The sequence below is a fragment of the Corapipo altera genome, unplaced genomic scaffold, assembly GCF_003945725.1.
Source record: "Corapipo altera isolate COAL_440 unplaced genomic scaffold, ASM394572v1 24, whole genome shotgun sequence".
Taxonomy (NCBI): Eukaryota; Metazoa; Chordata; class Aves; order Passeriformes; family Pipridae; genus Corapipo; species Corapipo altera.
In genome coordinates, this window is record NW_020884903.1 from 3,421,185 (window position 1) to 3,447,046 (window position 25,862).

Below are 25,862 nucleotides of genomic sequence, written 5' to 3' on the forward strand. Positions count from 1 at the left end.
TGAGCAGCTGTCATCATCTCAGCTCAAATTTGCCTTTTGCTTCCCAGCTGAGACAGAAGTCATACTGCTGATGTAAATCACCAAGAGGTGCAAAAGGATCAAGCCCAAGGGCTCTGACCAAGGGATAAAAGCCCCTTCAAACTTGCAGTGTGGGTACAAGCACGTGCAAAGGCTCAGAGTGTCACACTAACTAATCGAGCCTTCTAAAAACACTCAACATGATTACGTGAGGAAGAGCAATACATAAAGACGTAAACAGCCAAACAGAAAAGACAGATCCTCAGAAATAAAGTGAAATATTTATTCTCAGACAAAGTATTCGTCTAAACAGTGTCCAACACACAAATATATAGTTTCCTACTCCCAAACGGTAATTCTACAGTAAGACTTCCCAGTAAAATATTTATGTTACAGTGATTTGAATGATCAACAAGGGAACATTTCAACATGGTGCTCTACACCAGCTCAGAGATGCTGGTTGCTAAAGCACTGTAGTGCTGTCCTTATATACCCTATACTGCTACAGCCAAACACTGCCAATGAGCCAAGATAACCACTGCAACAGTAGGGCTGGTGTCAGAGTAAGGGCCTAACTCTGTAAACAAATTTTCTCGCTGTAGCTGTGTGTGTGAGCAGCCTGTTTCTGATTTTGCTGGTCTTCAAGAACTTCACAATATGTAAAACAGGTTTTCCTGTTGTCCCATAACTCGGGACTTAAAAGCAATTGGCAATGCACACTGTCCAATAAGCTCTTCATAGGAAGGTTAAGCAGGACAAGCAAGGGAGTGGTTACTTACAAAAACATGGAAGGTTAGTCTTCATGTTTACTTCTTAATTTACTAACAGCCCTAATGCAGAGTATAAATTAAAAAACCAGTTACACTCTTCTACTTTAATTTCTTTCACACATACATTCTGCTCTCCCCTCTTCTATTCAAGTTTTATTGAGTGCTTTCTCCTTCACAGCTGGCCTTGATTTCTTCCTCTTCTGCTTCTTCCTTCAAGAGGACAGAGGGAGAAAGAAAACAGCTGCTCTATCTCTCCTAAAACAGCCTTAAAACAAGGTGACAGTGATGGTCACACTTCTTTTCTACTGCCCTGCAGTCGAGTGTACTTATCCTAGCTACAATTGGGACACTAAAAAAAAATTGTCCCAGTTTGCACCACAGCATCAGTGGAAACCTTCCAAAGTCCACCAGCTTCAGAAAGAAGCTGTACAACCCCATGGGCCATCCAGCAGTTTCCCAGGTCTTCTCTCCAATGCAACACTGACTGTCAAAAGCATAAACCATGAGTGGCACTGAGAAGGACCATCTCCTGTGTCAGGTTCTCTTAAATGGTGGAACAAAAGTGAGTATGCTAACACCACTACAGCATAATTATATACATTATGCAGAAGGTGTTATACATTATGTCTTAAAGCGACTATTTTTAATATTGCTTGGTTTTTACATAGCAGCTTGTGAGTCCAGAAATAAAGACTCCATAGGTTCAATGAACACCAACTTTCCAAACTGCTAGGCAGCAACACCCAGCAGGAAATTAAGCAGGACTTATCATTCATGCCTAAGAAGCAATTACAGAAGCTTCTGTTTCCCCAGTAATAAATTTCCTGGCCACATAAAGCTGCACAGAAAGTGTTGAAGAAATGTTAACATGCAGTATGTACTGAATTAAAGGAAAATTAACTTTCATGCATAGAATAAGCTATTGTTTCAAGTTTCTGTTGAGGTAAAAAAGGCATGCTAACACCTTTGACTAATTAAGTTTGCCATAGGATGTGTTCCACATGTTAAAGATTCTTGACTCTTGAAACACTGAAATGACAGTCATAAATGGTTATTGGTAATACTGTACCAACACACACCTTTCTAGAACCCTGTGCAATGACCATATTTGTGCCACCACAACTGGATCTCACTGCAGTTTTTACAGCTGAGCATTCTTTTTGGTTCCAAGTTCTCCATGACTCCACAAAGAAATTCCTTCTTACATTATTCATGACTCAGACTCTGCACATCACCTATGCAAAAAATGGCACACTATGAAACTAGAGAATGATAGCATCTATATTAGTTTGGGGTTTTTTCCTTAAAGTCATGTCTCCTATCCTTCTGTCATTTCAAAGGTACTTGAAATAGTATAACAGGATCTTCATCTGTGAATGCTCTACTTCAATCCCTGTGTGCACCACTTGAACTTATATCTGCAGACTTTTCTATCAATGGAGGTCTGGACGAATGGTTATTCATTGCTTTGCAACTCATCATTCTGCAGGCATAGTCACTGATAAGAGGGAAGCTCTGAAGAAATCCTATTCTCATTATTCTTTAAACTATGATATCTCCATAAGCCCCCAGCCACCCAGCTGACTCCTGCTGCAGGTCATGTGGTACAAACCACAGAACAGGAAAAGTCTATTCTCAAAGGAGTTTATAAGCTCAGTCAAAGCAGGTTTTTTTTCAGTACACTTGGCACTGGGCAGATATAAGTACCACCAAGAGACAGTGTTACTGCTTGGGATATGAAAGACAAAATCCATATGTTGACTTTGAATAAAGAACAGTGGTTTTCACAGTTTGCTTTGATTTTTATAAAGTTGTATTAACCTGTATTCTGGAAACATTTTCAGCTTCTCATATGCTTAGGCTTTAGTATCCTGCTAGTAATATAAGCAACAAAGCTTCAAACAGTTCTGTGAGGACATACCTCAAAGCCAAATCACTAGTTTTGCTGGGACATAGTCCATTTTCTTCCTAGTAGCTGGTACAGTGCTGTGTTTTGGGTATATTATGAGAATAATGTTGATAACACAATGATATTTTGGTTGTTGCTAAGTAGTGCTTACCCTAAATCAAGGACTTTCCAGTGTCTCATGCTCTGCCAGTGAGGAGGTACACAAGAAGCTGGCGGGGAGCATCACCACGACAGCTGACCCAAAGTAACTATAGAGATATTCCACACCATAGGGCATCATGCCCAGTGTATAAACTGTGGGGAGTTGACTGGAAGGGACCAATGGCTGCTGACAGGCTGAGCATTGGTCAGCGGGTGGTAAGCAATGGTATTGTGTGTGTGTCACTTGTGTTTCTTGGGGTTTATTTTTCTTCTTTTTTCAGTACAATTAGTAGTAATAGTAATTTATTTTCTTGAAATTATTAAACTGTTCTTACATCAACCCATAAGTTTTGTGGGGTTTCTTACTTTTTTTTTTTCCTGATTTCCCTCCCCATCCCACCGAGGGAGCAGAGTGAGCAGCTGCATGGTACTTAATTGGCATCTGAGCTTAAACCACAAAACTCATCTCTCATAAAAACTGAACAAATAGTCTTTCTAGGCAACTGGCTGTCTGTACTGACTTAATAATTAATAAACACTGTAGTTCCTGGTTTCAAAAATATGTAGGTGTCTAAATTCCATTAAAACTAGACTTTTATATTATAGGATTTAGTATTGTCAGTCTTACATGGGTGATGGACAGCATGCAGAATCTGTACAATCTCTTCTACTAAAATATTGGCATAAAATTTGGTTTTCCCCACTGAATCCCCACTCATCACTCTACAACTAGTCTAGCTAAATGTCTAAACTAAATTTGCACTACATTTGCTGTAATGAACATCACAGGCTTAGACAATGTTGAGCTTAACGTATATATCCCCTCAATGAAAAGTTATTCTGATTCTTCTGCAGTGCCATGGCTGGTTGTTTCATCCTATAAAAACCTTGCTATACTATATTCCACTGTTGTTCTTGAAATATGAGTTTATTTCTGAACCTTCTTCTCTTGATGCTTGTACAGACACCACACGAGTAAACCCTGACAACTTCTGTGATAACAGAATGAACTGTATTATTTAAAGGTATTATTTTTACTCAGAATTCAGGCAAGATTATAATCCTTGAGCTGGCACACAAAAATACGATTAAAATGAAGATGTTCTGCAAGACAATGCATACTCTTACTGGAATAAAAGTTTGCTTTTAAACATACATTTTCAGACTGAGATAAGCTTACAGATGACATCCATTCTAGATTCAACTACAACAGTCCAACGTAATTGCTGAAGAGAGTAAACACTTCAGTTTACAAATTTCAGAAAAAAAATGTGAGAAAAGAAGGGCTCTGGTTTGAGGTAGAATGTTGAAATACAGATTTCACTAAGCAAAAAAGGAAGCATATGATACACATAGAATGGAGGTGACTGAAGATCTTATAAATTTGCAGCTAAAGCAGTTGTCTGGAAAGCACCTTGCAAATCTCCCTGGTCAGTGAGAAATGGATGTGTTGTTAGGGAAGAAGGAGCTGCTTTGCCTGGGACGCAAGTTCTTGAGCACTCTGTAATGCGGATAACTCCCAGTTTTGATTTTGGAAAGCAAAAGCATTCAAGAGGACATAGTGACTTTTCCAGGATTAAAATGAAATGTTTACTCTGCTATGAGTTCTGCTCAACAGCAGAAGCTTCTTATAATAAACTTACTAGCTTTTTAATGCCATTTTGATTAAATGAAGTAACATTTTTGAAATTAAGATTGTCAAAATTATCAAGATAATTAATGGTCAGGAAATCATCAGAATATTTGTTTCATAACATGATGTTTCAAATTTCCAATATTTTCAAAATATTTGTTTTCAAGGCAGTTTCTCATGAAATGGTGACTCAAAACAGGTGAAAAGAGCCCATAAGATGCAGACTCCAGGCAAGAGCTGGACCAGTAAGTCATGGTATTTGAAAGACCTGCCTGCATCTGACACACACCTTTGAAACAGAAATATGAAACTCTGTAAGAAATCTTTTAATCTTTTTCCCCTTCATAAGTAAAAACAACATCTTTATTTCCAGAGGGTTAATAAATCCAACAAAAAATACAGCAGCCTTTACCAATGTAATACTTTTCAAAACCATCATAACCTTAAAAGCATACTCAGGAGTGCATAAAAGACATGAAGTCTCACTAGGTATATAGGAAAGAGTAATTATTCATTCCTATGAAAGTTCAGTTGCAGTCTTCAGTCTGAGCTTTCAATAAATGGTGAAACATAATTTATTTGTACTGGGTATTGCTGCTTCCTAATATAACCCAAAACCTCAGGGGCATGCTGGTAGTAATGCAAACACAGGATGGTCTTTTAAGCCAAGAAATCATTTCAAAATTTATCTAAAGTAGAAAGTTATTATGATTCCATAATGGTGGCATGCATTTGTTTGACATTCACCATGGCATACCGGGGACAGAGAATTATCTGAATTTTGTTCCCATGATCTAACAGAGAAGCTATCTAGGCAACTTGGTGCTTTATTCTCCCTTGTTCTTCATATAACCATTTGGTAAATAAAGCACTCAAACTAAACACAGTAAACAAATGCAAAGATTCATACAAAGTCTTTGGAAGGATTTTAAGGTATCTATTTAAACTCCATTGGTTCTATTATTTGATGTATAAGAAAAGTATCCAAAAATAACCCTAAATGCTCTTTTTTGGTATTCTAACAAACACTGACTACAAACTTAATTGGTGAGTAGTTTAATTATTCTAAGTCACATTTCTCGTGGACAAAATTATTGTTCTGGAAGAATAAGCATTTAGGTAGATCCACTTCCAGAAATCAAGACCAAGGTAGTATGGTAGTCAGCAGAAAATAAAAAATTGATGTACATAACTACAATGAAGAGAAAAAGAAACGAGTCATTTTAAACAGAAGAGAAGATACTGTTACAGAGTGTATACTTACAGAGTATTATGATGAGGAATAATTGCACTAATTTATTGGAAGTAAAGTTTAAAATTAACATTGTGGAAAACACTCCTGCTGGTGGTAATGTCATTTTTAAAGATGTTTAAAACTAGTACTAGGAAAGAACTAGTATGCATGCATACTAAGGAATGCAACTCTTTATTACCTTGTGATCTAATTTTCAATTGCCTGTCTCACAGATTCTATAATCAAAAGTTGTTACCTAATCTAATAATCAGAATTTTATTCCATCAGAAGTACAAACTTAATAATGAAATTGTATTACTGCATAAATACTGCTACATTTCAAAATCAGATTCTGTGTTATATGGAAATATCATCAGTGAAACCAGCCTGATAACCTAGCTCTTCATGGCTAAGGAAGATTAGCCCAGCTCACTCTTTCTGTATTTATTCTTTTCCTTTCTATACAAACTCTGATTTAAAAAAGAAACTACCCAGGAGGTATCCAATGTTAGTTCCACATACTGAGGTTGTGGCTAACCAGCAATCTTTCATTAAGCTAAATAAGGGCTACTAAACCCAAAATTTTATTAGTGCTAGGCAATACTCACAAGGTTCTTAAAAAATAAAAACTTTCAGTTGGCCAAACATTTTTAAACACCTTTATCAATACACCAACATAATCTAGAGAATGCTGTAGCATTTTGTAGCCATCCTGAAAAAGAAGATATATGAACTCTAAAGGAGAAAAGGGTTCGAAAAAATAACAAACCAAAGAAGTTAAACATTCCAGGACTTATCCTGAGTACTATCTATCAGTTGATTTTGAATTACATAAGTTCAGGATAATACCAGAATATTTTGAAACAAGCCTGAAATTCTACGTGCCTGCTTTTCGTTTGCAGATGGCCCAAATAAAACTGCTTCTAGATGTAAAAGGATAGTTGTTCTTCATTTCCAAAATGAAACTACAACTCTATAAGGTTTAAGAGGTGATAGTTTGTATCACACCTCTAATTCAAACATTTTTCAAGTGTTTATGCTACCAAAATGAAAATATTTTCAGAGGTTTTAATACAGCAGGGTGAAAAGAAAAGCTAAAACCAGAAAATGATCTTTTGATTCAGAAGTTGGCATTTGAAAATACTGACACAAACTAACCTACAGAATTTGAAGACAAAGGTACCACCCCCCTGACCCATTTCTGAAACTGTCAGGAGTTAGATTATTAACTACTAATATAGACGATACATTTTTTAAACAAAAAGTACAGAATTAAGTTAGAACATTTCTGAGGTGGAAATTATGGATTTGTAGAATCAACTACTTTTCCTGCAGGATGAAAGCAAGTGATGGAATAATCACTAAAAGAACACATGAAAATTTCCCATGCTTTATCATAGCAAAAATAACCAACTATATATACACCAAAATAATTGCAAGGGTTTTTTTCTTTCTGCTATTGTAATTTTTTTACTTTCCTCCTTGTATTCTCTTTTTACTCAGCCTAGAAATTAACACACCAAGAGTGCACATTACCTTACACACATCTCATTTACATGAAGGCAGTATATAGAAGAGAACTATTTAATTTTGAAGGGACTTACAGTGATTGTCAACTCCTTGAGCACTTTAGGGCTGACTAAAAGTTAAAGCATGTTGTTAAGGAAACTGTCTAACTGCCTCTGACAGGCTAAATGGCTTGGGCACAATCAACTGTCCAGGAAGCCTGTTCCAGAGTTTGACCATCCCCCTGGTAATGAAATGCTTCCTAATATTCAATCTGAACTTTTTCTAATGGGCATAGTTTCGAATTATACCCAAGCATCCTGTCACTGGATCTCAGGGAGAAGAGATCACCACCTTGCGCTCCACTTCCCCTCCCCAGAAAGCTGCAGAGTGACAAGATCATCCCTCAGCTTCCTTTTCTTTAAACTAGACAAACCCAGAGTTCTCAGCTGCTCTTTATAGGGCATTCCTTCCAGTCCTTTCACCAGTTTTGTTGTCTTCCTCAAGTACCCAAAAATCTGTCTTCAGCTGTGGGGCCCAGAGCTACAAAGAGTAGTCAAGTTGAGGCCTCATCAGCACTTCTGTTGACCAGTTGGTCATGCTATGCTGGTGCATCTCAGGATTGGGTTTGCCCTCTTGGCTGCCAAGGCACCCTGCTGGCTCCTTTTGAGCCTGCTGCCAAACAACACCCCCAGATATGCCTTTCTGCAGGGCTGCTCTCCAGATACTCCTCTTCTAACTTTTACTTGTGCCCAGCATTATTCCATCCTAGGTACAGAAAATTGTTAAATTTCACCTCACCAATCACAGCCCAGTGCTGCAATCTGTCTAGATCCCACTACAATGCAGCTTGTCCCAAACAACACCTCCCACTGTGGTATTGTTGGTATCAAACTTGCTAATGTTGCACTTGACTCCTACATCCAGATCACTCATAAATATATTGAAGAGAATTGGCCATAGAATTGACCCCTGAGGAGCACCACTGGTAACCTGTCGCCAGCCAGATGTGGCCCCATTCACCACAACCCTTTGAGCCCTGCTCTTCAGGTAATTCTTCACTGAAGCACATCTTGAACCCACTCATCCCACAGTTGAACAACTTGTCCAGAAGGAGCCTGGGAAGGACAATAGCAAAAGCCTTCCTAAAATCCAGGAAAAATACATCCACCACCTTCCCTTCATCCACTGGGCAAGAGACCTTATCATAGAAGGATATCAAACAAGTTAAACAGGACTTTCCCTTTGTGAATCTGTGTTGACTGTGCCTGATGAATGCATTGACCTTTAAATGCCTTTCAGTAGTACACAGTATAATCTTCTTCACATTTTTTTCAGGAACTGACATTAGAATAACAGGACTGTAGGTTCCTGGGTCTTCCTTCACATCCTTTTTGTAAATTAGAATAACACTGGCCAGCTTCCAGTCAGCAAGGACCTCCCCAGACTCCCATGACCTTTGCTAGATAATCAAAAGGGGTCCTGCCATAACATCCACTAGCCCCTTCAGTACTCTATGGTTTAATTTATTTAAACTGGGGGAGACGCTACAGTTCCATCAAAATAAAAACACATTATATTTAAAGGAAAAATCAAACACTTTAGTATATTCAAAACCCCTTAAAGGTGTATTTGCAGATGGTTCCCATAAGAGGAGCCACTAGCAGATGAGGAGACAGAATTCAGAACAGTCTTGATAAATAAAACCATTTTGGGAAAAAATCGGCAAACATAAACTTTCACTACACTGTAAAAATACTCACCTACAAAAATACGGGACTGAAAAACGTGGTCTGTTCTGCAGAAAATGAAATTGTGGGTTTCATTGAATCACAAATAAAGTGTGAGACAATATTACCATTGCAAAAAGTACCATACAATAATGCAGGGAGTTTGACTTGGGTAGCACTTGGGTAATTGTTATATTTCAGTATATGCTAGCAAATTCTCAGCTGAAATACTGCCTTGCTTTGGACACTGAACTTCAAGAAATATCTGGAACCCTTGGAGAAAACAGAATTAGACCAACAATTATAAAACTAATCTCGTTTCTGGAAAACATGATGCATGAAGAAAGTTTGAAGGGATTGAGGCTGTGTAAAAAGAGAATGAGAGAAGAGCACATACGACAGATATGACTGTAGCCTTCAAATACATAACAGGTAACCATAAAGACTAACGGAAAGTTTTTCTTCATTTCCACATCAGGCTGAAAGATGCAGACAGGGTATTTTGACTAATGGGGAAAAAATTTCCTAATGATAAGCATCAGAAAAGACTTTAGCTGTAAAATTATGTTATTAATAGTTGATCCAAGTCTGGATAGGGAAGCAGAAAACTCCAGTCTTCCAGTCCACACTTTTGAACTTCTTAGTGAGTAAAAAGAGTTGCATAAACACTAATAACCAAGTCTAAAATGAAGGGATCATAACACTTTGCAGATGCTAGGGGCAAAGTGCTGTCATTTCTCCAGCTATGGCTTAGCACACAGCTGCAGTCAGTTTTGCAGAGCACTATTCATATAGCTGGGGAACAGGAAATACAGTGGAGCTGTGGTACCAAATAGTTACAAGGAGAAGTGCTACCAAAGTACTTTCTGGAGTGGGAATTCTGTTTTCTCCTCACCCACACAGTACCATCTATGTTCTGGTACCATTTAATGACAATAATTGATCTTACTGCCTGATCTACCAAATGCCTTGGCCTTTTCTATCCCCTACATTCACAACAGTCTTTATACACTCTTTAGCTTCTCCTTCAGTACCTTGGGGTCCGGCATCTATAATGCCAGTACCACATGCCCCTCCTTATTAGCTTCACCTGAAGCTCATAGGCTATAGCCATACCAGAAAATTAAATGGTGCCAGTTTAATCTGCAAACACATTCTGGCACTGAAATTCAACAGCCAAATTTTTCGTGTTATTAAACAGTTAAAAAAAACCTCAAAACAACTTTGGTCAGCTAACCTTCTCTCCCAAACAACTCAGGCAAAATTTGGGCCAAATAACATCCCCAAAAGGCAATGTCATACCACACTCTGTGCCCAGGAAGCAAAAAGAGCTTAATGGTGAGGGTGTGGGCATCTCATTTCAACTGGTCTCAGTGTCAGAGAGCAATGTGAGGCACATTTAATGTACTCCTACAGCTACACCCATTGTCCTGTGAGGCCTCAAGTAAGAAAATCATTATTAATGGCAGCTAGAATATAAACTGTTGCGCTCGACAACTGTGAATAAACAGACACAAATAGCACATTTTATCCTGAAGAGTGGACTCTTCAAGATGAAATAATTATTTTAATTCCCACTGCAGACCCTAGTTCCCACCATAAAAGGAGGAAAAATTCACTAGTTGCATCTCTGTCTTGGACAGTTAGGAACACTCTACTCATACAAATGGTGTCTAGATGATGCAATTACTCCAATCTAAGTAAAAATTACATCTTCATAGCCATAAGAATGCAAAACACATATAGGAAAACAACTCATCCAGTTCACTCAATGAATGATAGACACTTAAAAAAACAAAAAAAGAAAATGTAGTTTTAGACTGTGAAGGCCTGATTTGAACAACAAAGCCCAAGATATTCCAGTTAAAACTGGTGTTTCATGAACACAATTATACCTCTTATTTTAAGAAATTAAGGAAGTTAAAGGTGAAATGGTAATGCTTACTCCAAGTTTCCTTAGGAATTTGTTACTTTAAGTCAAATGCTTTACTTCACATAAGGTTTCTTGTGTTGAATTGTAGTACAACTGTTTACTCAAGTGGCAGCAGCATACTTTGTGAAAAATTAAATGGACATTTATCAAAGGTGAGTTGACAGGTTTAAATGTTAAATGTAAGCACTGTAAGACAAGTACAAATAGTTTCTACCTGGAGGTTACATATCTAAATCACTGGATAGATATTTTAATTAACTTCTACACAATGAAGAATGTTTGCTTTCTGAATTATTGAGCAACATTTCCTGAGAGAGGAAGATACAAAATGTCATGCAATATATTTTTAAGTAGAGCTAACATATAATGAAAACTTGAAAATCCTTCTTCCTATACAGCACAGGCAAGAAAGGGATGAATACTGTTTAGAAATAGAAATGTTAGAGTCAAGATTTAAAGTTAAAATAAATGAGAAACTTGAGAGAGTTATGCCAGAGAGAGGCATAATACATAGATAGAGGGGGTTTCATTACTATATCACATTTTACTCTTAGCCCACTGGATTATGATCTAATAACACAAACATGTAGCTACCTCAGGTTCTGAGGTGATTTTGAGAAAGCCTAAAAAATAAAGATATGCAATAGTCAGTGGTAAACTTAAAGAAACTGCATCTCTGGTGGGGAAAAATAGTTATATATATATATATATATATAATAGTTACATATACATTTCTGTTGTTTCTTAAACCCATCTAGTCTTCTTGCCCTACTGACAGTAACTCCTAAGGTAAAAAGCTGGATAACAGAAGCAAGCTGCAAACCCACAGGAGCACACTGCTAAGTGCTTTATCATCAACCCTTCACCTTTCAAACCACTGAAGCATTTGGATGTTTAAAATGCTAATAAAAACTAAAATGTTTTACTCACAGTTAAAACCAGGTTCAATAGTTTTTCCAGCTTCAAGACTGTTTATTGTAATCTGAAAGATGATGTGCAGCAGCAGAAATGATAGACTGGTGAAGCACAGAGATTTTAATAATCGTCCTGTATGCCCTAAAAGATAAAGTATACATACATATAATTGGTGAATTTCCAAACATTACTTAAAGGTTTTCAGTTTAAAACCAGTAAACACATCTTGATGAAGCATATTTCTACAAGTCAGTTCTACATTAATCATGATTGTCCCTCCTGGTCAAAATTATAGCAAAAGTCATACTTAAATTATAGTGGGTTTGAGTATACTTTACTCACAAACAGCAATGACTGCTACTACCAATAGTGTCTTTGAGTACACTTTAATCACAACAGCAATGACTGCTGTTACCAATATTTTGGGTGTTTCTCAAGTTTCCAGACAGCAATTTTAGCTCAATAATATTAACAACATCATAATGTTTATCACCACATTACCTGGTACGAAGACAAAATATGAATGATACTTCTACTTTTGAGAAAATAAAATCTGTTAATCTAATTACACTTTACAAAACAAATTACATGGGAGGGGGATTAACAACACACAAACCTCAGTTTGGCTCAGGAGTATAGACATTTTTTCATTGAATGTTTTGCTTTGTGCCGACTGCCCTCTTTATCTTCCTTCAGAAGTTTTGAAAATAATTTTCAGTATACACTGAAGAATCCTGTGCCAGACACATTTGGTCATAGTTTCTCTATGATTTGTTGGATACATATTCAAAAGCTAATAGAAAATGTTTGATGAAGATTTAGAAATGCCTTATAAATCCTCTAGGAAACACTCAGCTTAATCATAGGCAGCCAAACTTGCAAGGTATGAATAAATAAATTATTAGTATTTCAGGAAATATGCATCTTCAAGACAAAGTTGAATTGCTGATAAAAGACAATATTAAATATCACCCTACCTAACCTATCTGCAGTAAAAAGTCTATCTCCGAAGTATTTTATACTAGATTTTACAGCACCTGCTTCGTACATTTAAGGGTAATTTTTTAATTTATGGATTAAAAACCAGCAGTGTTGGAATTCTTACCCAAGGCTATAAGTAAAGCTAGGGTTTTGGAGGGCAAAACTATCAGAGTATACCTGTGAAATGTCCACTCTAAATGAAGCCTGTTTTCTTCATACTTATTTTGCAAGTGTCTGATATGAGCAACTACTAGAAAGAACATGATGGTTCACATTCTGTATCTAGCCAATAAATCAGCTTCTTCCTTTATATTTGTTATAGTTCAAGCATGTCTTCAATGGCCTGAAGGGTAGTTTATAAAGCAAAGAATCAGATAAACACAATTCAACAATTTCAGAAAGTTGTAGACTATCTCATTCCATCAGACTCAAAACTTTTATTATATGATCACTATCTTGACTGCAAATTTTGAATACCAAATACCTTTAATAAACTTCTCTTTTTTTAATAGAGTAAACAGATCAAACAAATTTAAAAATGGTAAGAATGAGCCCATGAGTTTCTGCAATCTGAAAAGGAAGATACATTCAGTAGATATGTGTCTTGTATGACCTATTCACTAGTCATCAGAGTCCACACAGAAAGAAGACAACCTGGGTGGCAGAGCATTACACTAAAAAGACTGGATATTAAATTCTTTTTCTGCAGAAGCTGGCTTAGTGTCCTGGCTTAGGACAATTTCTAAGTCCTGTAAAAGCATAAATAACTAAATAGGTCTTATTATCAAAAACATTAGAAGAATGAATATATGACAAGCTACATGTTATTAAATAATATGTCAGAAGTGATGTCATATCTAATGCAATCCAAGGACTGCTATATTTTACAATTTTTTGCAAATTTCAATATTTGATGGTTTGCTCCTTCATTACTAGATCCCATGCTCATGGTATTACAAGAGATGTATGTTCAGAACACAACTGAACTAAAAAATTACCTATCTCAAAGCTGAGGACAAACAGTTTGAGAACACAAATTTCATGGTCTTTACATCTGTGTCAAAAATGTACAGATCTTAAAGTCAGTTTGGCGACTTATGAAGTTCTGAGTCACAAATTCTCCTCAGTGCTCAGGAGTTAACAATTTGATAGATATCAAGCACTGAATTTTTCATAGAGGTGGATTTGAATTTTTTGATAGAATTCCCTGAGTCAGTGTTCAAAGGAGAAAAACTGCAATACAGTTAGTCAATGCACATTCAATTCCCAAACTTTGTGCTTCCACATAAAGAAATAAAACTTCTGAAAACCTTGGGTACATCTTTCACTATTTCAACTGTCATACCTCCCCAAAATATATTTCAGTTTTAGACTTAATTTTTTTAAATTTGAAAACAAACACATTTGAATTTGGATTGAACAAAGCATTTCTTTAAAAAAGTCTTAACTTTTGCAACTGTACTCCTTTTAAGAAATGTAGGAAATGCTGAAAACGTATTTCTTGAAATATTGAAATGTTGAAAAAAGGTCTCCTTCACAAAGTAGGGAAAATTTTAAAAGACTATAAATACTCATCATAATAAATAGTCTCTCAGTTTACTGGTAAATATGGCAGGGTAAACACACAGCTGGAAGGCAGCTAGTTATGTTCAGTGCAGGTTACAGCATTCCTCAAGGGCTATTCCCTTCATGGCTATCAATGGGACAGGATCACCACCAGATCCTACCTGACCCACATTCATCTGTGCCTGCAGAAAGTAGACACATAAAGTATCTGAAGAAAAGTAAGAAATACTAAGTTTTGGAGAGTTATCAGCAACATGGGAGAAATGGGAATGCTAAACTTGGTGAACTGGATATATAATTTATGCCAAGGAAGAAGTGACTGATTTGGATAAGAGATGAGTTTCAGGGTTTGGATAAAAGACTATATTTTTACTTACATTTTTCTCTTTCTCCTGTAAACTTAGTTCTAAATGACGCAAATTAAAAATTACCTGTATGCATACAGAACTGAGAGTGAGAAAAGAGACAGCTAAAATTAAACTCCTGAAAAAAACCAGAGCTTCTCATGATGAGGAAGAAAGATTTTTGTCATCCTTCTTTGATTTGTATTTATTCTAATTCAGTCATAATGTTAAATTCTTTTTTATACTTACAAAATATTAACTCATAATGTTACAATTCACTTGCTAAAACATACCTTAACTGTTCAGTTGCCCTAACGTGAAAGTCCCTGAGGACATGAATGGAAGCTGACTGTCACATAGAGAAGGAAATATATATTGTTCAGAAACCTGCGCGGACAGAAAAGATGTGCAAGAGATCATTGCCCCAGCCAACATCAAAAGTCACAATATACTGATTCCTTCATTTCTGTCTTAGATGTATAGATTTGTCTATGCCCATCAAGACTAAAATAAGAAAAATCTCATGGCAAATCATCTCAGTTTGTAGCTTGAATGCTTGGTTCTGATTTTACTCTGCCACTAGCTTCAGCAAAACGTGGAGGATGGAAAAGACAGAGCAGATTTGTCTCAGAACTGGCCTGAAGGACTAAGAAAAGTGGGTTTGCTTTCAGGTGCCACTTCAGGTGTCATTCCTAATGGCACCAGTGGGAACAAAACTTGGCATGTGGCTTTAGAAATGTACTCATGTCTCAGAAACACACAGGGAGGTTACTCCAGCCTCTTTGTCCCTTCAGAAAACTCCTGGCAAAGGGCTTTCTCCCCTCTGATCAAGTCTGCAGAAAGCCAGACGAGATGCAAACGCTTCATTACCCTCTTTCTCTTCAGCTCAGGTGCAACATTAAACTGGTCTCAAGAGGGCCAAAAGCTTTTCACATGTGGCAGAGGAATCCATTTCTTATTTTTCAAAGGTAATCCAGCCAAGAGCCAGATTAGTAATGGTATGTACCCCCCAGCCACAGGCATGAAACCTCAGTACCACTAACTATTTTAATGTGTTTTGTAGGACTGCTGTCTCCAACGCACACATGCACCTCTTGACTGCCTACATCATGATTGTACACAAAGGTGGAGCCTGCTGCTCACATCATTTCCATCAATGATGAAACGATGAAAAACAGTACATTCATGATTGGAGAAGCAGTCCTGTGATCTTTTCTGCTACTCCTTTCCCTAAAACAGCAAGAGTATGACAGAATTTAATTTTTTTGTACACTTGGAACTTCCTCAGAGCTTTTACCAAAAGGATGTGCTAATAGGACATGGAATAACTGAATGGCCAATTGTCACTGAGACCTCCTTTAAAATCAAATATATTAGCTCTTACAATATAATCTGACCATGAGCCTTGGTCTATTACAAAGATCACACCATACCATACCATACCAAATCTTCAGTTGCTTGCAAGGTGCATTTTCATTCCACACTACTTTTTTTCTCATTTGGATCTATTTATTTGTCTCCAACAAAGTTAATAATACTGCTAACCATTTATCCTGATTTTTTAATAAGTAGTACCAAGTATCTATATGCAAAGGTGATAAATTCAAAGGGTCAGTATCCATTCTGCATATCACAATAATATCAGGAAAGGGAAACTTGAGGAGGAAAATAATTTCTAAAAATTAATTGAAGACTGTTTAGTATTCCAACAGTGTAATTCCATCATCACCATCATATGTATGCTGAATGACTTCACCTAAAGATTTAAGTTTTTGGATGTCTTATTCAAAGTTTTTATTACTTTGCACAGGGATTTTTTTAAAATGTAACCTTAAGGTTGTATTTTCTGACATAAGTTGGGTTTGGGACAAATCTAACATCTCTTTTAGCCTAATACTGTATTCCAAACAGTTGCAATACTCTTCTTCAATAGTTATGCTTGGGAATTTTTTTACACATCACTTTTTATTCATATCACAGTAGATGAAATACCAAAGCACAAGTCATTTTTCACATAACCTTTGATAGCATACAGTGAGTGATAAATATTAATGTGCATTTATCTCCTGAACTAGTGTCACTTCAGTTAATAATGATACTCTATTACAGCCATTGAGGATTTTTTTTTTTAATAAACCTCTTCATCAGTAAGTGACAAACATAAAAGTAAAGAGCTCTGCGGGCAAGGCTTGGTTGCAATAAACTTCTGCAGCACAGAATGAGTCAGTCCCACAGACTTTGTTTTAGCTAGAATTTTAAAATCTTAACTTCCTGACATTCCATCAGGGTCCAGAGACCTTAATCTCTTGCTCCATGGTTCCAAATAAGAGTCTGTCAACATAACCTGTACTGTAGCTTGGGGCACCTTGGGATGGGAAGTTAAGATAAAAATTAATTAAAAATACACGTCCTTTGTAAAAATCTGGAAGTTTGGGGGTCATCTGATCTGCAAAGAAAGAGAAAAAAAAAAAGGAAACAGAATTTCCCATATAAAAGAAATCCCACCTTTGGTCAGCTCTGTTTTAAGTGCCTCAAGATATCGCAACTAACGTTAACTGACATAACTTACTGACATAAATGCAAGAAAAGAGTTCCAATTTGAAGCTGGTTTTAGCCAAAGGTTCAGAGGTGATAGAGTTGGTTCCAGACAATAATCAGAAAAACATCATCACTGAGTCCACAATAAACATCAGCCACTTTGGCCACAAGTGTTAAATGTAGATTCACACAGTTAGACATATACTCAGGGGAAAGTTTATAAGCATGAAATAAACACTGATATGTCCCTCTTCCATTTGACAGGAAAACTTTGTATTTCAGTGTGGGCATTCAGCAACACTGAAGAATAAGGGCCAGTCCCCTTTCCTGAATTCATCAGTACTATTGTACACTAATGGACACTTAACTCAGCAGGACAGGTCCTGATGACCACGGAAGATGAAGAAAGGACTCAAATGAGTTCTAAATTCAGTTGATATTTCCAGACGACTACAGGGTTATGTCGGAAAGGCACAAAGCAATTTAGCTCTGTCCAAGAAAGCACTTAAACACATGCATATCTTTGAGCATATGCACAGGGACTGAAGAGCTTTCAGTGATGCATAAAATGTTCATAAAATAAGGCTTACTTCTTCACTGCTAGGGTATTAATACTTGATGTGACCAATCTTAAAGCACACAGCCTGCAAATCAGCGGAAGTCAAATCTCTTCAGATACTTCTACACCATATATTGTTCAAATCAATGCTCTGCAGAGGCTAATTTTCTCTTTTTCTCCTTACAGATACAATGTGTAATTATGTACAAATGGGGAGGCATAATCTAATTGTTTTCAATGCCTCTCTTCCCCATGCACTTTTGGAGGCGCAGAGAGAGCGTGCCCCCCAGTTTCAGAACTGTAAGAACAATGCTAAATATTTGCTAGTGCCAGTTATACATACTATGAAACAACCTTTCCTAGATGTAAAATACCAATAGTTCTGTGTGCACAGTATAGCTATGCTTAGAGGTTTGGCCTCTTGAGTGCTGAAACATAATGGGACAAAGCTATGAACAAGGGATAGAGGAAGGCAATTATTTGTAAGGAGTATTCTAAGAATAAAATTTGATAATGGTGTGCCTTGTACACTGTATATTGTGCAATGTCAAGGCATTGATCTGCCAAGTAAAGTAACTGCATATCAGCTCCTATTCACTAAATCTTACATGAACATCTTAAGTAGACTCAAAAAAGATAATGTTTAAATCATACTGCCAGGAATTATTTTAATGGTTAAAATGCTGCCACCCTTCTACTGCACAGTAAGCATATTCATCAGTACATCTATATTTAGCTTAATAGAAAATGCATTAATATTTTTCCCCCCAAAGAGTATATCTTGTATTTCAAAATCATCTTCTATTCAGAGGACCTGAGCTTACTAAAGCCTTAAAAGTGGACAGACATCATCACTGCAAAAATACAAAACCACTTGGTTTACTCACTGGATTTCCAGCAGCAAGACAAAAATAGAGAGCAATTACTAATTCCATGGTCTGTTCTGTACCCACCCAGGCCCAAACCTGAAAATGTGTATCCACAAACAAGAGCTCAAGACTTCGTGGTATTATTTTTAGTTATGTTTAAATCTCTGTGCTTAAGGAGCCACATTGAAAGCCAGAACATATCAGTTTTAGATTCAGAATTTCAAGAAAGATTTCCCAATATTTGAAATTTTGTCCATGTTTTCCTGAATGTCTCACCTATTCCCACGTGTAGTAGTCAAATGTCACAATCCAAAACTGTGACCAATAGAAAAACTTTCTAAAATATTTACAAAAAAGCCATAATTCCTTAATTTCAAGCAACTCTTTGTACTATAATGTATTCCTTTGCATTTCAAATTATATTATCTCTCAGATGATAGACCAATGAGAATTTGTAACAGTTTGTCACAAAATATGTCATTACCTGAAAATTATACATTACTTTTAAAAGCAGAGTAAGATACATTGTTCCAGGCTGTGTAACTGCACAAAAAAATGCACATTCATTTATACTCTTTTATACACTTATTTATTTCCTTATATTTCTCTTTCTGCTTCGCTCTCTTTTTAAAATACTACAGCACTCTAGGAAGGAAAAAAAGTCAGTCTAGAGATAGACACTTACTTTGCAGGAGTGCCAACCAGACTTGGGTAAACACAGTGAAAAATTCTATGTGTAATTAAAAAAAAATTATTTAGAAATGAAAACATAAAAAGTGCTGCATAGCGTAAAAAATATCTCCTTACTCCAGTTTCTTGCAGGATTTCCTGTTTTTCCTAGAAGTTTTCATGCCCAGAATACTACTAAAACTGAACTATATCCTCTGCATCAATAGACAATGCCATCGTTCAAGTTAGTCATAATCTCTGACTTGCAAGTTTACACAGGCAATTTACCAATTTTGTTAACAAAATATTTTGTCAGACAAGACTCAGAACTCAACTGCTCACTTTTTTTCCAGATAATACTCATAAGCTTTCAAAGCAAATAACAGCTACTTGATGTCTGCTTCATAATTTGACAGGTGGCTGTACCAAGCTAAACACAGGAAATAAACATCATCTCAGATACTAGTGCATATGAACACTGAGCAATTTTAAGCCAGAACTGCTCTTTTACAAGAAGGTTTGAGGCTGTTAATACAGAGTTACATTTACTTCCCTTGAGGAGACAGACTCTCCATGTTTGTCACTAAAAGATAATATTTATTTTTAATTCAAATAATTCAGTCATTATTGTCTGTTAGAAGCAGTGCTTGCAACTTACTTTCTTCATTTCCGTCACAGTCGTAAAGAGCAGGTAACTATCCAGTACTAATTCCTTCAATAACAGAGAGTTCAAGAAACTGCCAAGTAATGGGAGATGAGAGCAGGTCGTGTGCTAGTGCTGAACCATATTTTCAAAAAATCTTTGCTTACTAGGAGGTGAATAATTTTCTCCCTTGAATACTTACCCACATGTGTTCACAAGCAGTAAACAAATGTGATGCAGGGTAGAGCGAGAGAGGAAGGATAAAAGACAATGTAAATAGGACTAATACAGCTATGGCAAAACCAAACCCTGCACCATGATGTTTTCACAAGGGAGTAAGTGTGCATAAGTACGTGTACTGAACTTGCAGTAGAAGCTGTGGTATGAATTTCTACCTTTGGCAAAACTTTTCCCAGAAGTTCTAGAGGCTGCTTCAGCTCAGACAGAGGTGCTGCAAAGAGTTTAACCTCTTTTCAAAGAGTTTGCACCAGTACCACAAGCACACATAAAGCAGCTCATGACCCAGTTGAAGAGCCCCTGAGTCAAAATGCATTAGCATTTCAACTTCAACTTTGCATTTCAAAAATGTTAAGCCCTCCTGCTAACACAGAGCTGAAGTAAGATATGCAAGGGCATAGTTTCATTCCCTCCCTTTACCAGAAGTGCTTAAGGGAAGTAGAAAGACAAGATGGAAAAGCAAATTACTTGTGGAAATAATTTTGTTCTAAAAGTTTCCTGGTGTTTGAAGAACATACTGTGATACCCATATGCCACATGGCCATACTTCTCTCTGAAAAAAATAATATCACTTTCAAAATCCATGTTCCAGAGGGCAGATGGAAGAGGACCAGAGAGATTTCTATAAACATTAGTAGCATCCTTTCACTGAAATCAGGTGGTTTTCTAAGGAAATTAAAATACCAAATTCCCAAGAGTCTATGTTGCATATTCTGTAAAATTCTGTAGAGAAATAGGTTATAGGAAGTAAAAGAAGAACAAACCAATAAATTTGACTTCCATGCTTGGCAAATTGGTAAAAACTATAACACAGATGAGAATTAGACAGTCAGGTAAGAACCATACGCTGAGGTGTCCAGGTAGTTACCACAGAAAATGGTCATGGCATCAGATCTTTGAAATCTTAATGGAAACCAGAGGAAATTTTAGAAGGATATTTTAGATGATGCAGGAAACTTAGTTTTCAATAAACTTCTGGCAAGTATTTCAGAAGAACAAACTTCTGTCAAAGGATTTACAGGAAATAATCTGTCATGGGAATGGAGGATATGCCATCTTGGGACATACCAGTTTTGGCTGACGGTACCTTTTGATTTGTCTTCCAGGCCAGTTGCAACGGGTTCAGAACAAAAATACTTTTTTCCCCCATAACGATGACAGAATTAATCTTTTTTGTTACATTCTGCGTAGTACTCATATTATGTGTGTAATCAAATGGATCTAGATGTACTGCTTTTGGCTGGGATAGTCAGTTTTCTTCATAGTAGACAGCACAGGTTTTGGATTTGAGCTGAAAACAGTGTAGATAACACGAGGATGTTTTCAATATCGCTGAGCAGTGCTTACACAGAGTCAAGGCCTTTTCTACTTCTAATCCCACCCCACCAGCGAGGAGACTGGGAGTTCACAAGGAGTTGGGAGGTGACACAGCTGTGACAGCTGACCCCATCTTACCAAAGGGACATTCCACACCATATGGTGTCATGCTCAGCATATGGAGCTGGGGGAAAAGAAAGAGGATGTCTGGAGTTATGGTGTTTCTGCTCACATCACAGTTACATGTGATGGAGTCCTGCTTTTCTGAAGGTGACTGAACACCTGCCTGGCCATGGGAAGTGGTGAATGAATACCTTGTTTTGCTTTGCTTGTGTGTGTAGCTTTTGCTTTACCTTTGAAACTGTCTTTATCTCAACACACAAGTTTTCTCACTTTTACTCTTCTTTCTCCCCCATGCCACTATGGGGAAGAGAGTGAGTGGCTGTGTTGGGCCTAGCTGACTACCAGGTTAAAACATGACAGTAGTCTATAAAGTTACATAAAATCTGGACCAAAAGGAACTCATCTATGGTTAGAAAAACACTAGATTTCTTCAGGAGAAGAAATCACAGCATTGTTCAATGTTTCATAAAAGGTTTACACTAAGGAAGAGTAGTGCTCTGTGAAATACTGAACTTCTAAAGACATCACCAGTGTTTTCTTTCAAATGGTATGCAAAAGCCATTCATTGGAACATCCTGCAAACCAAGCAGAGAACATCAACTACGTTTGTATTTTCACTATTATATCAACTTCATGTATGCATACACAACAGTTCTCCCTTCTTAATCTTTCTGTATGTAAAAACATAGCTTTAATATTGCCTATCATGTTCTAGGTAAATCAGACAAAGGAATTTTGCACAAATAATCCATTATATTCAACTCCAAAATGTTTACTATAAAGTTTCCCTGATAAGCTTACAGGTCAAAACCAGAGATGAACCATCACATTTCAGTATGAAAATACCTATTATATTTTTTGGACAATAATAGCAGAGAGAATCAAACAGTTAATTTTTCACCCAACTACTGTGTTTCACATAATGGAAAAAGGTGGGCAACATTTTAGAAAGCCAAGTTCGTGATAGGAAGCTATCTTTCAGCTAAGTGTACAGTTGGATAATAAAAGAACAGTGATTCTCTTCCTTCCTGGGATGGTTGCTACTGTGGGCCAGGCATTTGGTGGCAACAGTCCACACATTTAAAGGCTAAAAGATAAAATCCATACCAGGTAACAACATTCTGAAATCTTAAACTGCTTTTGTGAAAAATATGAATAGTTGATACTATGAATACAGGTAAGGAAAGATAAAGGGTTGTGCACTAAAACACAAATCTTGCAGGAATAAATTTACTGACTTTTTAAATTATCTCAATTTAACAAGCCCAAGACTAGAAGGGAGAACATTTCCCTTTGAATTTTCAGAATTATTTTTAAGCAGGTGGAAAAAAATCATTTTCTGAGGGCATGAAAGCTCATGAGAAGGAAACTAAAAAGACTGACATGTCAACAGGAAAAAAATCAACAAACCAACAGTGGAACTGACTAATAAGGTGGAGTATCCATTATCCTACAGCACACTGTTAAAATACTAGAAACTGTGAACATAAAAGAAGCTAAGAATGTCTGTATCTACACTTGTACAAACCAAAAGACCATTCTCATCAGTAGCAGCCGTAAACAGTTGTCTAGGGGAAGCAAACAAGAAGATTAATACTCCCTCTAAGTCTCTAATCTTTTTCAGATTGCTGGAACCAGACCTATTTGGTACATTTCTTCTTTGTGAAATTTCCCAGCACTATTCTCAGCCACGTGAATTTTCAGCATACATATGTGTATTGCCACAGGTCAATGGCTCACTGTATCAACAACATCTTTTTGATTGGTCCCAGTTCTCACATTATGAGAAAAAGAATAATTGATCACTATCCATCCTTTCCTCATCACTCATCATTTTGTACCTCTCAATCATACAGTCTTCCACTTGCATCTTCTCTCAGCTGGAGCTCCATCACACTTCTCTGTTTCTCAGATGCTTTAGTTATCCCTGTCAATCTTCTGTGAACTCTTTTCCAATTCTACTACATTCCCTTTAGGGTAGGGTGGCACTACCACTACAAAATACAGACACATTATGGCTTTATACAGCAGTACAATGTTGCATTTCATTCTCCATTTTATTTCTTTATGTTCACATCTATTTTCTCAGTATCTGCTGAGGTTCTGAACTAATGATTCCACAGATGCCTGTATCACAAGCCTTTAACTGCATTCCTAAGAGCCAATGTCAGCTCAATGAGAACTGTTTTATGGGTGATTATTTTTCTTTTAAACTTTACCTTGATATGCACTTGTCCCACAAGAACACAAGTGGGACAAGAACCACTGCATTCACTGACTAAAGGGATCACCATTTTTTTTTCCCTTAGAGATGCAGCTGAATGTATAGAGGTTACCAGATGTATGCCCTTTTAAACGTGTGATATTTATTTCGAAATTCCAACAATCTTCACTACAGGAAATACCCTTCAAAACTCTGTTGTCACATTAGACACTTTCAAAGACTGTAAGCTTTATCTAGTTGCTTCTGAATAAACAAATTGTGTCAAAACACAATTTATCCATTCTAATGAATGGAACCTATAGTAAGACCAGAGGCCTAACAATGAATCAAGTTTCTCATGGACCAGCTTATTTCATACACACACCGAAAACTACGCAAAGGAAAGTACATGAAGTCTCTTAAGATAAATACTTGAGTTCTTCTCTATAGCCCTGTGGGGTTTTATCAAGGTTTTTCAAAATACTTATATTTCTTCATGAAAAATAACCAATTACCAAGCATTCACTGCAAGACATCAGCTAAGTAATGCTCACGTCCAACTAGATCTATATCTGGCATTTTGTCCTCTGGGGTAGACATAAAAGGATCAGTAGTTTCATTCTTTCACGTACAGCAAAAATTATGGGAATCCAGCAGCCAAAAGTAGTAAAACTGCTTCAACACTGAAGCTGAACTTGGCATCGGTGCTCTGCACACATGTAGTTCAATTGTTGTCCAAGCAGCGTCTCAGGATCCAAGAGGCCTCTGCAGTGGTATATGAGACATCGCTGCAATTCAGCTGGGATTTCTCACACATCTGCCTTTCTGGTAGAAGGATTTGGAATCATTCGCTGGACAACAGTAGGGCTGATGGGACAATAACCTCAGACAACTCTTGCAAGAGGCACTAGGGGCTGGAATGGAGAATTGTGCTATCTACACTTCTTTTTTAGATGCTTTTTAGAAAGGGTTGCTGCTGGAGCAATTTTAAATACTTTTCCCTGTGGTAGGAAATCTAAGTGTGCAACTGGAAATGGTACGTAAAATGATGGATTGGAATATATGTACTGCCATGCTTCAAAGGGTGTAGCTTCAGCATTCAGCAGAGAAAGGAAGTGCAACAGAGTAGCTTGCTGTTTTCATGACCTGGATTTTTAGATGGTTAATGATGTTGCCTTTGCAGACAAAACAGCAACAACAAAACAAACAAACAAACAAAACTCACAACCCAATAAAGGGAATATTGAAAGGTATAAAGTGTGGAGATTATGGAGGATATGAAGGGAGAAGGTATTCCTGTGCTTTTTACAACTAGTAAAACTAGTTTCAGTTCTTTGTCATGGAGTGTGAGTTACAAGTCTTGCTTTGGAGAAATGACCAGAAAATGTATCTCTACCATTCTCCAAGATTATACAGGAAGAGAAGCTAAGTATATCTTTAAAGACAATTTAAGTGTTTCTAATCACCCAGAAGGTTATATATACAAGAGTCAGAGATATTATGACACCATAAAATATCAGTTCAAAGCTGCCAAATGCCCAAAAGGTCCCCGTAATCCTGCACTTTGTGCCCTTTGTTGAATGTTGAAGGGCACTAGAGGTTTCAGTCTTCAAAAGACCCTGGCAGCCTAAGCTTGGGTGCACATAATACATATCTCTCCTATCTCTGCAATTCCAAGAAAAAACAATCAAAGAATTATTTTTTATATGTCATACATGGAGATTCAAGTGTGGAAGACAAGAAGAAAACTCTTGTTTGGCTACGTAACTTCTGAATGTCCTCGAAGTCACTGACATCACTGAAATAGTATAGTGCCTAATCTGCAGTTAGCATAATCTCATTATCACTATTATTGTTATAAATATACTGAAAAAAAAATTTTTTTCCTGAAATATATTAATACAATTTTTATGATAAGGAGAGAATGAGAACTTTTCCAATATGAAAGAAATTGAAATATACAACACATTCACTTGTATATAGTTTGGTTTTACTTTTGAACAACCTCAAAAATATTGTTATGA

The 25,862-nt window shown here is 36.8% G+C and overlaps 1 protein-coding gene across 2 annotated transcripts in view; it reads right to left on the reverse strand.

Annotated features, from left to right (window-relative positions):
* PIEZO2 (piezo type mechanosensitive ion channel component 2) overlaps positions 1-25,862 on the reverse strand; it is a 297,287-nt gene that overhangs the window by 181,845 nt on the left and 89,580 nt on the right. For both annotated transcript variants that reach the window (XM_027650978.1, XM_027650979.1), the window contains exon 3: positions 11,805-11,930. In XM_027650978.1, coding sequence (XP_027506779.1) covers positions 11,805-11,930 — 126 coding nt within the window. The remainder of the gene's footprint in view (positions 1-11,804; positions 11,931-25,862) is intronic.